We start from the raw sequence: 18,573 nt of genomic DNA, 5'->3' as shown, positions 1-18,573 counted from the left end.
GATGGTTTTAAGTTTATGTTATTTAAGTGTATGGACATGAGCTCGAAATACAAGGTGCTTCCCTAATGTGTTTCTGTTTTTGTTTGTTGCTGTGGAGAGCTATTTAGGAAGTGGCTTTGTTTTGATATTTTATGTATTTTAAAAAGTGGATTTATGCTTCCAAAGCTGTGCCATCCCACGTACCGCATGAAGTTGTACAGTTTATAGAAGCCATCTTGCGGACATCTGAGTCACAGCAGATGTGATGCAATGGCCTAGTGCACAAACGCTAAATGAAAATTATGAACACGATCGTAGGTGTTTTTCTCCTCCCTGATAGCTTTGCTATTGCTCAGTTTGGCCTAATATGCGGTTTAGCTTTCTCCAGACTTAACTGCAAGCTATAACCAAGGTTTCCCCTATAGTTTACAGTTTATGGTTTGTGAGAGGGTTTGGACAACATTCTAAGTCAAGTACAGTATGGCTTAGCTCAGTGTGGCACAGCAGCAATAAGAGTGTGATCTCTTTTCCAAGACCCTGCTGTTCACACCAAGCCAAGGCTTGGCTTATTATGCAGTGGAAGTGGATTCTTCACTCTGCATAGCTCTCCACCTCACAAAAAATCAGGCTCCTTAGAGTAGATAAAGTGACAGGAAAAAGGGCACTGGAATAAGTAAGATAACAGTTGTTTGATGTGATATCATATGACCTCTCTGCAAACAAATAAGGATGAATGCAAAATAAATAGGCTGTCAGGAAACAACCTGGGTATTAAGAACATTACCTGCAGTGTAGGATGAAAGACGGAAGCACGGAGCTTCACCTCACCTCCTGCATTTCCCACGCTGTCAATCTGATAAACAAAGACGATCAAAGGAAATTGGAAGCTAAAAGCAATGAATAAAGACAGTCTTAAATAGCCATAAAAGCAGCATTGCCTACTTGCTGACAAAATCCCAGGCAAAAAAGGCAGGTTTAGGTTACGATTAATTCTAAGCACACTTGCCTGGGAGTAAGCTCCATTGAAATTAATGAGACATACCGTGTTTCTCCGAAAATAAGACACTGTCTTATATTTATTTTTCCTCAAAAAAGCACACTATGGCTTATTTTCAGGGGGTGTCTTATTTTTTTCCTCCTCCTGCAGCGGCTGGCATTGCTGCTGTGCCTATCACTGTGTCTTATTTTCGGGGTATGGCTTATATTCCTTGAATGCTTAAAAATCCTTCTATGGCTTATTTTATGACTACATCTTAAAATAGGAGAAACAGGGTAGTTCTGAGTAGATATACATAGGATTGCATTTGTAGGAGTTTTGACTGGAAGCTGCCATGGCCATCCTTGTGAACAGTCTATCCAAATGTGATAAAAACACAAGGGCTGGTCAATTTCAAACTAATATTTGTATGTTTTTCTTGCACACTGGACCAACAGGTCCTGGCAAGGCACTATTGTTCTGCATTACCCAGCTATTTTTGTGTGCATGTGGAATCTACTGCCATTCCAAGGTAGGTAAGTTACTGACACAATTTATACCCCACCTTCCTGTAAAATATCCAAGGTGGCTTATAGTCTGGATAAAAATACACAAGCTATAATAATAACAAGCACAACAATATCAAATAACATCACTGAAATGGGTCCTAAAACTAAAAGTCACCTGATTTCCATGCCACAGATGCCAAGTCTGGATGCCAGCTTGTGCCAGTCATTCCCACTAATGCTCTTTGCCTCTAACAGCAGCTGCAGCTGCTCAAAGAGCTCATGGAGGATTCTGGAACCCCCCAAAAATGCATCTCCATGTCATTCCAGACATCAACTAGCCATCCAACTGGATGTAAAGACCTTCATTGCCTCTCCCTCTGCAGTTGTGGGCATCTATTGTTCGGCACCCTTGACACTTTTCCCTGCCTGCTCCATCCTCACCAACTGTCCAACTGGACAGTTAAGTCCAGTCAAAGGCGACTATGGGGTGTGGTGCTCATCTTGCTTTCAGGCCGAGGGAGCCAGCATTTGTCCACAGACAGCTTTCTGGCTCATGTGGCCAGCATGGCTAAACCGCTTCTGGTGCAACGGAACACTGTGACAGAAACCAGAGCTCATGGAAATGCCGTTTACCTTCCCGCTGCAGTGGTACCTATTTATCTACTTGCACTGGTGTCCTTTGACCTGGGACAGAGCAATGGAAGATCACCCTGTTGCAGGATTTGAACTGCTGACCTTCTGATCAGCAAGCCCAAGAGGCTCAGTGGTTTAGACCTCAGTGCAACCCTATATTTTAATATACCACCTGCCTTATCCTGAATGGCTGAGGATAGCTAGATAGCATGACCATATCTCACTGACCTTACAAAGCAGGTTGTTGCTTTTCCGATTCTATGAAGGAAGAACTGAGGCTGAATGAAAGAGGTCCAAACACGGCAGCCCCGGGCAGAGCTGGAATCTGAACAAAGAGACATATAGGAGCAAGTGAAATTGACCATTGGCCCACTAGGTTTGCCACACATCATGTTGCTTTCGAGGGGTCAAACCTTTCTAGTAAAAGGTAACAAAATGCATCCAAACAGAAAATTGTACATTCATTTAACCCCATATCCAGTCGTCATGGTTACCACCTGCTGGCCGAACAGGTCCTGGCACTGTTGCCTCCCTTATTCTGATGCATTTGTTGTTTTAGCTGGCTTTGCCCTGAATCACCTGTGCCCACCCCCATTCTGCTCCAGAGGGGCGCCCAGCCCTGTGGAGCAGGTTTTGTGCAGTTTTGGTGGGGCAAGGAAGTGCTGCTGCATGCGCAGGAGTCCGCTCACATCACTTTGCATATTGCCCTTGACTATCTCTCCCTTCTAAGTGTTCCTGGCTCCCTGGCATGCCAATGAGATGCAACTGCAGCCAAGCAGTGCCAGAGGAACAGCTGTCACTCATGTCCTGGCCCTTTCGTCGCATGAAAGCCCTTTCATTCTGCCTACAGAGGTTTTGTTTGTTTATTTGTTTGTTCAATTTATTCCCCTCCTTAAAAAAAAAAAACAATTCCAGTACAGAAGCAGACTAGGAAAGAGCTCAACTTAGAAGGCTTGTTGAAAGAGGAAGGTCTTTCGCAGGTGCTGGCAAGGGAGAAGATATGGCACCTGCCTAACATTCAGGGGAAGGGATTGTCAAAGGGTAGAAGAGTTTGGATTTGGATTTGGATTTGGTAGAACACCAAAGGCCTGATTCCTACACTGGGTGGAATGGACCTCCTGATAAGGTGGTGTCTGCAAGAGGCTCTCACAAGCATCCCAGTGAAATGGGACAATAATGGTTATTTCAACAATTCTAACGCTGTGGATACCAAGGATGCCCGCTTCACTTGAGGAACCAGGTTAACCCACAGAGAAACAAGAGTGCACTGGTAACCCCCAGGTCCATCTCTACTGAGCATGCATTAACATTGGCAGATGAGGAGCAATGTGCTACTGTAACTTAAGTGAGATCATAGTCTATTCTTAACTTTCCTGTCTCATAGCAGGTTCAGCAGACGCCCATAAAAAGATACACACCAAGAATGCTACCAGCTGCACTTGCTCCTGCAGGATTCTCTCTCCCTCTTTGTTTAGTGGAAGGTTAAACTTAACAAAAGATAAATGGCCCTCATAAAAAGGGCAGCTGCTGTCTAACAATCCCCTCCCCACAAAAAGAGAGAGCTTTATAACGGTAGTTAACTGAACTTCTCAATTGTAGTTATCAACTCCACAACAGCCAAGGTTAAGACCTAATCAAGTTTTCACATTTGGTCCTTTAAATAAAGGTAGCATTCGAGTGAAGGAATGTAAGTCCTGAAGCAGACTTCACTTCTGCCTAATAACTCCATAATGGGCCTAACACCAATTTAATATGAGCCTCTTTCACCTAATCCCCCAGGACATTCTTTACAAGCAGCTGTCCTGGGGGAGAAAGAGACCCAAGGGGAAGGCATGTACAGTACTTGTCTTTCATAGCCATGTTTTATTTTGATATATTGTAATGTTCTATTGGCTGCTTTGAGATTTTTTAAAAATAGAAATAGGTACCAAAATTACCAATACATTCATAACCAAAACAAAAAACAAAACAGGATGGGGGAAGCCAGTGAGCTCAGGATAGAAAAAATGTGCCTCAGACTTTTCTAATCCTATATGCCCCAGTGTCTGAGGGTATTTCTACACAGTGGCAGCCCCTGATCTCAGTATATAGTATGTTTTTGCCCTAAGATGACATAGTAACTAAGGGAGACCTGCTTCCCCATCCAGAGTAGTCATATCCTTTGAAGCAGAAGTACCCGCCTCAACCAGCCTCTGGTCTCAGCACCCCCATGTCATCTTCCTGTTTCCCCTTGGAATTGGGAAGGTGGAGCCCTCTCAATGTTGTTGCACTCCTTCTTCCATTGTCCCTGACCACTGTTGGTGCTGGGTTGAAGGGAGATGGAGTTCAATAATGTCTGGAGGGCCACAAGGTCTTCATCCTTCTTGTATATGCAAGGAAGGTGGCACAGTGCCCTGGTGCTTGTGATTTACTGCTGTCCAGCATCATACTTAAATCAGCATCATACTTAAATCAGCTCTAATCAGGTACCCCTGAGATATGGATATATTTTATGACAGGCTGAAAGTCCAACTCCTGCTGTGCTTGCTACATGACCCATGGCACAAGGAGATCATTTTGTTCTGGAGGTCTTTGAAACCTTTGTCTTGCAAAGCCAAACTTAGATCCTGGAAATGTGCGCCTCTTTAGAACTGGAGATCAGCACACCTTGTACTATTGTAGATGCAGCCTGTTCCCTTTGGGTCTGGCCCAGTTTGCATACTGAGAATCAGATTTATCTAATGGCATGGGGACCAGGTTGCCATTATCTATTACAGGGGTACCTCGACTTATGAATTTAATCTGCTCCGAATGGACCTTCATAAGTCGAAAAAATCGTAAGTCAAAGCCAATGGGGAATTTTTAAAAAAATTCGTAAGTCGAAAAAATCCTATCTAAAAATTCATAAGTCGAAAAAACCCTATCTAAACCGCATCCAAAATGGCGGACGGAACTCTGTTCGTAACTCGAAACATTCGCAAGTCGAATCATTCGTAAGTCGAGGTACCACTGTATATCCAAATAACACCAATGATGCACATATATAGCAAACACTTATCTGACAACCGAAACGGGCTAACAAAAAGGAGTGCATCCTTCCTTCATCACAACATTCTCCTATAGCCTTAGTAAATAAACTGGGTTTCTCATTAACTTCACAGTTTGCTCTTTCCAGTTTGCATTTAATACAGTAGCAACTAGTGACGCGGGTGGCGCTGCGGTCTAAACCACAGAGCCTAGGGCTTGCCAATCAGAAGGTTGGCGGTTCAAATCCCCCGACGGGGTGAGCTCCCGTTGATCAGTCCCAAGCTCCTGCCAACCTAGCAGTTCGAAAGCATGTCAAGTGCAAGTAGATAAATAGGTACCGCTCCGGCAGGAAGGTAAACAGCGTTTCTGTGTGCTGCTCTGGTTTGCCAGAAGTGGCATAGTCATGCTGGCCACATGACCTGGAAGCTGTCTGCGGACAAACGCTGGCTCCCTTGGCCTATAGAGCGAGATGAGCGCTGCAACCCCAGAGTCATCCGCAACTGGACCTAATGGTCAGGGGTCCCTTTACTTTTACCTTTTACAGTAGCAACTGCTTCCCCAGATACCCAGTTGCACACTGTCTTAACAGTCAGGCAGAAAGAAGCATTAAGATTACAGCCCTACAGTGTGATTTCCATTACCAAAGTAATTCCATTATGAAAGTGTCTGCTGTCACAGACACTGCAATCTTGGCTCTGGGGCAAATTTTCGTGACTGGAGCATGTGGGGATCTGGTTGAGACTGGTCTACCCAAGCAGATAACTTCAGGTGGGTTCACAGAAGAATATGCAAATATCAGGTATCCCTGTTGTTGTTTTTCAAATTCATCCTCAGTACTTGGAGAACCATCTATACCAAACAATGGATCACATGTGCTCCTTCCTACGACACGACACAAGAATAGCCATAACAAATGCAGATTCCCACCAACACACTTGGGACACAGTACCTTGCAAGGAGAATCGGGACTGAACCAGCAATGTTGTCCTACATTCCTTCTGTGTTGGTTCTATCTGCCTTTTATTTTCACCTTCCCTGATCTCTTGGAGTAAATACATTCAATAAAAACACATGTAATTAATGTCTGGGTCAATAGCTGGTCTAAGTAGTACTTGGGGCTCCAGATTTCCCCTAGGCCAAAACCGCAGACAAATTTTGGATGTAGTAGAACTGTTATTTGTCATCCAATCTTCACATCAGTTCTTCCTTGCTTTTTGTCAAACAAGGAAAAATGTTAAGTACTCCACTGCAAAGATCTCAAGAGCCTTTGCTCTTCCGTCTCAAGAAGAAGTTAAAAACACCAGTGAGCTATTCCCAAAGGCCCTATGAAGAAAACTGCTTTGGGATAAATAGTCCATGGTCAGTGACTATCTATGCTGAAGAACATAAAATATCTCTGTTCCCTGTGTTGTTGAAGCAAATGCTCGTCCACATCTAATTCCAGCTTCCAGTTCCCATACCTAAAACACTCAGCAGAACGGCACACTATCTCTTACAGCAGGTGGCAATAATGACAGCGAGAAGATAAGACTCAAGGAGGAGGCTTGTTGAAGGTGTCCTGCCCAAAGCTGATCTCGCAGATTGTAGCAATACTTCTTAGTTATACAGTTTGCTTGCTCAAGCTCTTTGCCGCAACAGACATTGTACTGACATCCAGATGCCCATTCTTGGATTAATGCATTTCACTTGCTACTTTGAAGGGACAGCTGCATGCAGAAAGTTAACGGCACTTACAGAAAGCTCTGCACAATCACACCAGCTCACATCTGCTCCTTAGCACAAATGTCTCCCACCAAAAAAAAATTCTATAGCACCATTCGAGTGCAATAAAACATAACACTAATTATGTGCAACAGCAATAATATTAAATTCCATCTGGACACATCAGCCTTGTTTCAAGGCATAAAAAATTAGATAACTATCCATAGCCAAAGCGAATGAGTCTTTAATGCTCTGTGTGTTGCAGGCAAGCCGCTAATGGAAATGGATGTCTAGCTTTTATTTGCATTTAGCATGCATCTGTAATGTTGCTGTTATTTATTCAAGTGGCTTATGCTAACTTTGGCAGAGAGGTGCTCCCAAGTGCATATGGTTAATGAAGGTTGCACAGCAAAGAGCATCAGTAATTAAACAGCAAACCCAACAGCTCAGATGCTTATGCACCAAGGGTTTCAATACTCAAAAGGCCTGTTTCAAATGCATGGGAAGGGGTGCATGGAGTTTGAAGGGAACTGGGGAAGACCAGAGCATTCAAAGAGATTTGTAGACATTATCTTGGGCTGGTAAGCTTTGCAACAAGAATTTGGCCCTTTGAGGACCACCGAATGCCCAGCAGCTAACCCAGAGGGATGAGAGATGAGTGGAGGCAGTTTACAGTGGTACAAGGTTAGGCTAGCAGCTCTCTTTGGTGTACAGCAGGAGGGTGGGGAACCCGAGGGTCGCATTTCCTCCAGTGAAACCTTCCACATGCCACTGGTGGGAAGGGCCAGAGGCAAATGTGAGCAGAGCAACAATGTAAATGTTACCGTTGTACAGGACGCTAGGTTCTATCCTCCATCTAGATGAGCAATAAGCATTATCAGAGTTCGAGGACATATTCCAGTCAGTCAAAAACCGAGGGTGCAAAGAAGGGCTGGTGAGGTGTGTGGTGCAGGAGATGGTCTGGGGAGAGGCCAGGGGGGTTATAATGGAGCCTGAGGTTCTCTATTCCTGGTGTACAGCCTGGGAGCTGGCTCACCACCTCACCCTCTTCTTAAGAATCTCCTTAACCAAGGTTTTACAACAACCCTGTAAGGTAGGACACTACTATCACCACCATATTCTGGGTGTGGAAGTGGGTGGGTGAGGACCGAGCCGTGGCCAGCCCAAAGCCCTTCGACGAGTTGATTATGGCAGATGCGATATTTTTTAAAAGGAGAAGCAGCTCGTCAGATGCCAACGCGCTTCCTCAGCCTGGCCTGGCTCCGCAAGCCGTTCAGCCCAACTCTGACGGGTGACTGGCCTTGGAGAAGGGGCGCTGCTGTACTACCCCGCCCTCTGCAGCCTGTTACACAAACCGAGCGAGAGAGATCTCCTCCTCTCCTTATCGTACTTGCACGCCGCAGTCCCTGTTGTGTAACCCGACCCACACAAGCTCTTCGCAAACGCGGCGCCTCGCCCCGGCTCTCTCTCTCATCTCCCGCTGTTTGGGCACAGCCAGAGCTCGAGAGAGACTGAAGCCCATTGGCTCGCTCCTCTCGTCCGCCCTGGCAAGACGGGGAAGTTCCGCTCCGGGAAGGTAAGGGAAACAAAAGGCGGCGCGTGGGGGGAGCCCGAGCCGCGCAATTTTGCCAGGGTGGTCGCGTTCTTTTGCTAAACGGAACGTTCCTTCCGCTTGGACAACGGAATGCTTCTCAAAGAAGCAAAACGGGAGCAATGGCTCTCTCCACAACACACACAGCATGCAGCCAATTAAGCCACGCTGGGCTGCGCCGAGGCGGAAGGTCAAGCCAAGCCACCTCTCCGTCTTTCTAGAAACGTTAACAACAAAGACCCCTGTGTCACCCTGAAGCGTGACCAACCGAACGCCCTTGGATTGTGTGGCGGGAGAGTTTTCCTGCGCGACTCTAGTCCGCGAAAGCTTGTATGCCTTATGTGCAAAGCGTTTTCCCAGGCTGCAGCAGCAGGGCTCTCTTGCTGTTGCTGAAAGTTTTTTTTTTAAAAAATAACAATTCTAGAAATGTACAATGATCCTCCCTACAGTGTTACCTATTCTCTTCATCTGTTCATCATAGTGTAACAGATTGAGAATATGAATGCATATTAGAACTTCAGAACGGGAATCAAGATTCCTGTTGTCTGTGGAGCTGGAAGTAATTTAAAAACAAAACAAAACTGAAAAGAGGAAATACTTCAGTCAAGAAAAAAACATCTTGCCTAGGGGAAATCCCCAATGGAATTAAATGAAGCGATCAAAAACAACTTGTTTATTCCACCTATTCCATCTTTAACAGAGCATTCAGGCTGCAGGGCCTGTGAAATAATTTTTTCCTGATCTCCTATAAAGGCAAACAGTATCAGAATTTTCTGTTTGATAAGAAATCTGTTCCACAGCAAACTCTAATTTAACACCAGGCTCTCAATGGGACTAAAAAGTCTTTAGTTATAATCCTAAAACTACTTGAAATGAATGAGACATACTTCAGGGAATGGGGAAGCACACTAGATCTGTTTTCTGATCATTATCCCCAACTGCTTACTAGATAATCTGCTGTCTGGTACACAGTTGTGAAGTGTAATTATGTAGGTAAGGGTTTGCCAAATGAAAAAATAAAGCATGAGAATTGCTTTGCCTTAAATAAAGCTTGAGTGGCTGTCTGGCAGGGATGCTGTAGTCACACTTTCCCCTCTCACTGTATCTACTACATCGTCTTGTCTCCTACAGCAGATGATGAGCATCCCCTATTCTTTGTCTCCAGTATCCCATACGCAAGACATATATGCTAGTTCTGAACATGAAGCTTCTAATGGGTCATAAGTGGCCTACCTGAAGAACAGCAGCTGACTGCCAAGGAGAGATAAATTTGCCAAATTAGATTGCCATGGCCTTAACAGCATTCTTGATATAGTAAAATGGCTTACTCTAACTTTAAAATGCTAATAACAGCATCCTCGAAGGAAATATCACTGAAAAAGGAGCATCTGCATCTGTCCATTTTAACCAACCAAAGAAAAAATATCTTTGCTTTATCTGCTTTAACCTACAGAAGGAAACACATCTTGAGAGTAAGTACCTTCCAATGTGAAAATAATTAATGGTGTACAATTACCAATTTTCAGTTTCAAAGGCACAGGGGCAATCCGTATTTGCTAGAACTGTCTGGCTGAGGATGTGGGTCCACGCTCTTGGCTTCACAGCCTTGCCCCATCTTGGTGGATTCCTGGGCTGGTTCTTCACTCGGAAGGAAGTGCCCACGTGGTTTGAAGATCTGAAGAAACCGTCGTGGCGGCCACCCAATAAAATGTTCCCAGTTGCTTGGACTACACTGTATACAAGCATGGGGTAAGGCTTCCTTGGCAGCCCCTTCATCTTCACTCAAGGCTCCAGTCCTAAGCACATGCTAGAAACCAAGCCCAACTGAATTCAGTGGAACTTAGGTCCAAGAAAAAATACATGGGATCAGACTGACAGCAATTCCATTTTCCTCTGCTGCTCCCATGGTAGCCTTTGTAGCAACTAGTTGGCTGCTTTCCTCTTCGGGATGGGTTTTATCCAGTTAGTCACACTCAAAATAGATCCATGGAATAGACACAACTAACTCAGGTACATTCATTTCAATGGGTTTTAGTTGGGTGCTACCTGTTGCAATTAATCTTGACCCAATGGCTCCTTGCTTCCATCTCCCTTCTTGCATTTCATGTTGGGAATGGCTACCCTAGAGTCCCCTGCAATGGATGAAGTAGTGTCAGGATGCTGCCTTTTATGAGGATGTTCCAGTCTACTGTCTCCATCCAGGAGGACAGAAGTTGTGACTCTTAGGTTGCAATCCTAAACACACTTTCTTAAGAGACAGTCCAAAGTACCATTGAACTCAGTGGGCCTTACTTCTGAGTAGACAGATGTAGAATTGCACTTAATATATCAGACCGTTCTTGCACTACTTCTTTAATGCAGATTCCTTGAGGTCTCAGAACTCCTGCTAGATTGGTAGTGATAACCAAAAATGATGCAACATTAAACTAGCTCTGGGAAATAGAGTAAGCCCACAACTTACACACATTTGTATTGTGCACATTTAGCTTTACACATGTAGCAAAAAACTAAAAAGGGGTGGAAAGGGGGCTGGGTCCCTGGGGAAATGACATCGGCAATCCCACCCGCCATTGAACCCAATGGGTTTTGACTACTGTATACAAAATTTTGACTTTAGGCACGATCCCCAGAACGTAACCCCCATGTAAGTTGCAGGCTTTCTGTAGTAAAATTCTAGCTATATTTATAAGCTAAGTGCTAGTGCAGCGGCACCATAGATCTTTGAGATTTCTACTGAAAAAGCTTCAAAGGTACTAAGCCATCATCTAAGCTGTATTTTGCTGGTGTTAAGGCTTACACAGGAAGGGTTGCTCAAAGTAGTAATCCTATTGAAGCAAAACTGATAATGTGGCATTCAAAAGCAAAGCATTGTCTGGTTTCCTTTTCTGCAGGTATGCTTCATATTTGGTGTGGAAGGACCTTGATGGCTTCAACAGTAGAGCAGTTGTCCCACTGGGCCTCTATGGAGCTCAGCTTGCACTGAACTGGGCATGGACTCCTATATTCTTTGGAGCTCACAAGCTAAAGCTGGTAATGTCTCCCGATCATTTGCTGTACCATTATGTTGCCTGTATTGCAGTTACCTTTTTGGGACCTCCAGTGAGGCTGACTAGGAAACTGCTGGGCTACAATTGTTCAGTGGAATGTGCAGACTCTTTTAAAAAAATCCTCTAGCAGGCATGTTTATTTAAACGCACACACTATTTCTGGGCCTGGAAATATACTGAGTTTCTGCTAGAAATGTCAAAACTAAGAAGGTCCAGATTGAGGCTTTCAGTTGTTGAGCCAGTGGGACACTGGGCTTCAAATGCTGGAACAGAACTGTGGAGAGACCCACTCTGCCATGAAGCTCACTGGGTGAACTTGGGCCAGTCATAAGCTCTCATCTTAAGCTACCTCACAGGGTTGTTGTGGAGAGAAAATAGGGGCAAAGTTCCCTGTAGGAAAAACAGGATATAAATGTAACAAACAAACTGAAACTACTTCCTTTACAGCTTTGTTCTTTGCTCTCTCTGGCCCCAAGCCCTTGATTTTCTGCCCATGTTCCCAAAGGGTAAAGCAGAAAAAGAGGGCAAAACAACCTGCTACAGAACAAAGCAGGCAGATACATTAATGTGTTTTAGTGGCAATTAAAGTTCCCTGGGCACACAATACATGAGTCTTCAAGCGAGGTCCTCCTTAATGTTTGTAGCTGGCATTTAGTTACAAGAGCAAGGAGAATTTGATGAACTGGGGCAAAAGGCTTGCATGGCTTGTATCCACTTTGCAGCTGGCTCCCGCCAATGATATCAGCCCCTTGCAGTTCTGTTTACTGCCTTCTAAATTAAAGCAGCTGGCTGCCTCGAGAAGGGTGTGAAGCTAGCACCGTTATGATCGGGGTGATCCATATTTTTCAGTTGAGAACGGTGTGTCTTGAGATAAGCAGCTCTCAGCACCACACCTTGACCTAATCAGCGAGCAAAGGCCAGGGCTTCAGTGCGCTCATTATTCATATGTGCCTTATTAAACTGTAAAATGCCGACGTGTTAATAAGAGAATATGTATGATAGGAGTTGTTCGGCATTAGCACATTTAGACACTTGACGCTGCATTAGGGATGAAGAAAAGGAGAGCCTGGAGTGTTCAGATGGCTAAATTCCAGCCTCTAGGGAACTGAGGAAGAATGCCAACATTTCTAAGCACAGATGGAAGTGACATTACAACCTGGAAAATTTGGTAATAAGGGTAATAATTCTTATCCTGCTCTGCTAAAGGGAATATGGCCCACCCAGCCCCATCCTATGCTCTGCTGTGTACTGGCACAAAAGCATAGTATCTGGTGAAAGGATTCTATAGTTGACACCTGGGAAAACCTTGCTCCACCACTATGAGCTGGCTCCACCCCGTACCATAACTACCACTAGTCCCGATTCCTGCAGAAGAACATTGTGCAAAGAGCAAAGATCTTTGCAAGAGAGGCAGGGAAATGAGGGGACCAGCAACTTGTTCCAGTTGCCAATGGAGCAATGCTTCCACTGACAAAAAGCTCTGGCGTGAAAAGCCTGAGAGTGGTTCACAAGCTGAACCACCCCATATGGGAGCAGATAGGGCAGTCCTGGAGTGCTCAGCCACTTGCTTTGTATAGGATCATTCTCACCCCTATGGTAAAAGAAGAGATTGTGGTTTTTGCATTCTTTCCAGTGTGTCAATCATTTAAACACTGCTATTTCTCTTTTCCAGGCCCTGATCGATATTGTGGGTCTTTATGGGTTAGTGCTGGGCACTATGTATTCCTGGTACCCTATTAACAAAACAGCAACACTGCTGATGCTGCCTTACCTTGCCTGGCTGACCTTAGCTGCTTCTCTTACCTACCGTATCTGGAAAGACAATCCTGAAACGGGAAAGAAGAAAGAATAAGGAAAGAACTGGGAAAATGGACATATTTGGCGAAACCCTTTGACCCTGACATCCAGTACTATGGAAGGAAGTTAATTTAACTGGCACAAAAGCATTTAGCATTTAAGGGTTGGGAGATGGGGAATCCTTTACGAAATGCAATGGCACATATTAATAAGACTGTTATACATTCTGAGTTCGAAAACCACAGTTCCCATCCTCATTCAAGGCACTATTTTATACATGTTTACTCAGAGAAGTCTTAAACGAATGGATTGAAGCCTTAGTATCCTAGTGAGACGATGTTGTCAGGTAACATTTATATAGATAAGCCTTTCTTAAAACTTTGCATTAGCTTTGTTTTGTTTCACTGAATTGTAGTTAGAAGACTACTTCAGAAAAAATCTGGAGGCGCACTAGACTCATTAAGAGTTGAATACCCCTATATGTGTTGTGCTAATGAGGGTTGCTTCACACATTCTTGCTTTTTAGGTGCATACATTAACTTTCCCTCTCCCATTTCCTCCCCTCTTCATTCTTTTCCCCAAGTGCCATAATTTAGATTGTAAGCACATTGGGGCAAGGACCTGCATTTTTTTTGTTGGCTTCATTCCAATGGCATATAAGCAAGCAGTGCAATCCTACATATGTCTATTTGCGAGTAAGCTTATTGAGTTGAGTAGGGCTACACCCAGGAAAGTGTGTATAGGACTGAGGTGCAAGTCTTTATACACCTAAACATGTAAAGTGTGGGTGTTTAAACACTGTTGTTGTTGGGAATAGCCTCAGGCACTCTGTTAGGTGGATACTCAGTGGCATAGCTGGGTGAATGTATGAAAAGGCTCAGATGCTGGGAATAGAAGAGGCATTATTTTTACCCGACAGGAAGGTTTGCTCTGTTTTTACAAGTCAGTTATTACATGGGCAGATGGTTACACATGAATAGACCATGATGAGGTATTTCACAAGCAGTGTTTTCATTTGTTTAAAGTAAAGGAATTCAGTTTTGGTGCTGGGGACAGAACCGAGCAATTGCTGGAAATGGGTTTGAGTCCCCAAAAGTTATAGTACATTTGCTTTTGCTGCTTGAGATTAACATGGCCAGCCCTTTGGAAATAGATTTAATAAGTTTGGGGGGGGTTAAGTGGGGAGCTGCTATTATTGCTTCTTTCTCCCACTAGCCCTTGGTGCAACCTGAAATCTGTTTAGCATCCAGCAGAGGCTTACCTAATGAAGTTTGCCCAATACCCTCTTAACACTGCTACAAACTGCAGACTTTGGGGCTTTGACATCATATTCTGCTTTTTCTCCCCTTTGCATTGTTTTGTTGAAGACCCATCCTGATTAAGTATTTATGGGCAGTGTATTTTTCTACGGTAGAAGAGGTGCAGAACTGACCATGAATGCCTCCTTTGTTCCCTTATAATGGCAATGACGCCCACCTGAGAGGTGCCGGAACTGAGTTCCGGCAAGTTCCGGCTGAAAAAAAAACCCCTTTCTGGGGAACATAAGCTTGCTCATGACTTTGTGAATTTTGCTTTGTCCTAATAAAGGTATTGCCCTACTGTGGCTTTTGGATTTTTTCCCTAATGGGCAACACAGTCTTTAAGCAGAGCAGGCAGGCTGGTTTTTAGGACGTCTGGAGGTCAATGCATAAACATCAACTCCTTCACCCACCCACATATAGAGTTTGTGTTTTAAACTGGAAACTGCCATGAAATGCCTTTTGAGGGTCACCATGTGGGATAGGAACATACGAATTTGCCTCATACCTAGTCAGACCACTGATCCATCTAGATCAGCACTCATAGATGTTGATTTAGCAGCTCTCCACAGTTTCAGACCTACCTGGAGATTCTGTGGATTGAACCATGGACCTTCTCGTGTGCACAACCACAGAGCGACAGCTCTTCTCTGACACTGTTTCACAAGTGATCACAGGAATTACATTGACTGGCAAGTTCAATGCATCAGCTCTGCGATGGAGACTCCTCCATGGGATCTTGAATAGTGCTCTGGAAAGCTTCTGGGAGAGACAGGATTCTGGAGTCCTAATTTTAAAAAACCTGCCTTATTCCAGAATCTAGAAGTAAGTAGGTTTTTGTAATCAGTGCAATGATCTGCATTTTATATTACAATACTATTAATATTGCTATGAAATCATGTAAAAGGTAAAGGGACCCCTGACCATTAGGTCCAGTCGTGACCGACTCTGGGGTTGCGCGCTCATCTTGCATTATTGGCCAAGGGAGCCGGCGTACAGCTTCCAGGTCATGTGGCCAGCATGACAAAGCCGCTTCTGGCAAACCAGAGCAGCACATGGAAACGCCGTTTACCTTCCCGCTGTAGCGGTTCCTATTTACTTACTTGCATTTTGACATGCTTTAGAACTGCTAGGTTGGCAGGAGCTGGGACCGAGCAACGGGAGCTCACCCCGTCATAGGGATTCGAACCGCCGACCTTCTGATCAGCAAGCCCTAGGCTCAGTGGTTTAACCACAGCGCCACCTGGGTCCCAGTCATGAAATCATGACTGATGGTCAAAGGCCAACTCCGTGTTTCCCTTCTTGACACTCAAGAACAGAGGAAATAGGGGGTTGGTGAAACAGGATCCCGCCAGGGTCACTGGCCTGCCCCCCCATCACTTATTGGGCACGAGTCCTCCCACGACACCTTGAGAGTACACACACCCTGGCTCAGCACTCCAGCCCCTGCTTTGCCCACAGGAGGAATCTGCCAAGATCTCTAGCAGGAAAAGCTGCTGCTGCTGTTGGAAGGAACAGAAAGGGGTCCTCAGAGCAGCTTCCTGATAGAGAGCAGTGTGGGTGCCCCATCCAGCCCCAAGGAGGCACATCCCTCCTGATGTCCAGGCTACCTCTCCTGCTTCTCAGATTTTTTTTGGGGGGGGGGAGAATACAGTTCCTTGCCAGGGGTGCAAGGGACACTAATTATGCCTCTGACTGGGAACATTTCCAGCCCAGTTTGAACTGGATGCAAATTATGTAAACAGTTTTGTGCAGCAGGATACGTGCTTGGTGAAGTGAGCCTGTTTTCTTTAGCTTTTCGGTGGTGATTCATGGCCATCCGTCCAAGTTTGTTTTTAAACAAAGGTGTGAGTCAACTAGAGAGCATGATGGCTCAGAGAATGACAGAGCATCGTGAACTTTGCACTCATTCTTTAAGAGAATCAAACAATCGACAAAGGTGTATGTGATTTAACTTTATCAAAATAATAGAAACACATTGCTAAAGAAGATCTGCCAAAATAGCAAGATCTCACCTTCCATGCATCCTATCTCAGAAGCTCACATTGCAACACACTCTACCATAAGAATAAAAGCATTGCCACTATTGGGTCAGACTAACGATCCAACAATGGTCCATCTTCAAGAGTGGCCACCCAGCTACCTCAGACAAATTCACAAGCTGAACCACCCCATCTGTTCTGAGCACCTGATAATTTGAATTTAGTCTGTATACTGCCTTGCGCAGGTCATAAATATTGTAAATTAAATAAAACATTTGGGTTTGAAATCTTTCCCAAGAATGACTGACAACACAGTGCTTACAGTTATAGTTTGGCAAAGGTGACACAAATATGTAAATTTACATTTTACTTGGGAAGGGGAAAATACCTACTTCATGTAATCTGCCCAGTCCTGGTGCACAATGATTATTTAGAGAGCCAGAGCGCCACCTAGTGATTACTTTTCTGATATAAGATAAGGCACACAAATGCTATGTTGCTTCTGCTACAGAATCCTTATCAGGGCAATACAGTACCTTTATTAGGCTAGCCAAAGCATCACAAAACAGCGTGCAAGTTTTTAAGTGCTCCATAACCTTTCATCAAGCTGGATGGTAAGCAGAGCAGCAGGGGAAGGGGGGGAAAAACTGTTTTGGCTGGTGTTAAGGCCTGGGGTCTGCCTCTGGTCACAGTTCTAAAGCCAAATGTAGGGGAGGTAGCAGACATTCAAATGTGACTCTTTTTAGGTGCTATATAGATATAAGGTTGTACCAATATTTGTTTGGAACATGACACCTAAAAGAAGCTTCATTCGACTCCCTGTTCCACCCTCTCCAATTCCATCTTAAGTGCTGGCCCAGGACATATTGGCACCTGAGGAGAACCACAAAATGGTGTCCAACCCCACCACCAGGGAAGGATCAAGTGAGGAATAATGATCTGCATGGGGGACAAGGGTGAGAGGAGACGACCAGTGCCTCCTATTTGCCAAGAGGTCACTGTAGATGTGGGGGTGTATGTGGTGGTGCTGTCAGCAGATCTGGCCTCCAAGAAGTGTGCTGCAGCTGTTGCTCCAACAACAACAACAACAACAACAACAACAACAACAACAACAACAACAACAACAACAGGCAATGCATTCCTTGGAGGCTGGATCTGCTGCCCCTGTGGATCCTGCCACCTGAGGCAGTCATCTCACCTTGCCTCATGGGTGGGCTGCCCCTGCATCAGAAGTCTCTGACCAGATGCAAACTCCATGGGTTTGGTGCCAGACAAGATGTGTTACCCTGCTCTGGCCCCACTCTGATTACCATTTAGCCTACAGAAGAGTTCTGGAGAACATGCATGGTTGCACACTATTTATGTTCTTGTTGACCTGTGTAATAAGGCATTGCCCTAATACAGATTTTGGAGTTTTTCTTATCTGTTGGTAAGAATTTAAGGGGTAAATTATATGAAACAAATTTAGTTTGCAACATCAGCATTCAAACACCACTCTGACCTGTATCATGAATAGATAGCTATAACCATAATCAAGTACTGTATCTCTCTCATTTTTACAGATTCTAGGGAGGGAATGGTAATCTTGAAGCAATGCTGAACGGCAGTAAGGTAATGGATATGGGGAATAAAGTGAAACTTAATCCAGATCACAGAAGTACTATTTGCTGGTAGATCAGTTAGTCCAGGGCTTGAGGTACAGACTGTGCTGGATGGGGTTGAACGCTCCCTTATGCTGGAAGTTCACAGCTTCAGAGGGTTTCTTGATCCAGCACTATTTCTAGATGGACTTCGCCATGGTTATTCATGCACCAAGAACATCAAAACTGGACTAGTGCAATGAACATTACACAGGGCTGCCTTTGAAAAGTGTTCAGAAATGTAAATTGGTTCAAAATGCTGCTGGCCAAGCTAATGCCTGGGAATGGGATGGACAGAGCATATAACTGCAGTCCCATTCAATCTGCCTTGATCACCTGTTCTGGCCTTAACTCAGCTTGCTAGTTCTCACCTTTAAAGCCCTAAACCAGGCATAGGCCCTCCAGATGTTTTGG

General features: G+C 44.6%; 1 protein-coding gene across 1 annotated transcript; it reads left to right on the top strand.

The window, feature by feature from the left end:
* The first annotated feature begins 7,996 nt into the window (after window positions 1–7,996).
* TSPO2 (translocator protein 2) lies at window positions 7,997–14,838 on the top strand. Its single transcript, XM_035122687.3, has 4 exons — window positions 7,997–8,380; window positions 9,922–10,144; window positions 11,287–11,425; window positions 13,115–14,838. The coding sequence occupies exons 2-4, from the start codon at window positions 9,972–9,974 to the stop codon at window positions 13,292–13,294; spliced, it is 492 nt and encodes a 163-aa protein (XP_034978578.1). The 5' UTR covers window positions 7,997–8,380; window positions 9,922–9,971; the 3' UTR covers window positions 13,295–14,838.
* The last annotated feature ends 3,735 nt before the right edge of the window (window positions 14,839–18,573 follow it).

Source organism: Zootoca vivipara, chromosome 7, assembly GCF_965207765.1.
Source record: "Zootoca vivipara chromosome 7, rZooViv2.hap1.1, whole genome shotgun sequence".
NCBI lineage: Eukaryota > Metazoa > Chordata > Lepidosauria > Squamata > Lacertidae > Zootoca > Zootoca vivipara.
The sequence above is the reverse complement of the archived record's forward strand: the minus strand, read 5'-3'. Positions and strand labels throughout refer to the sequence as shown.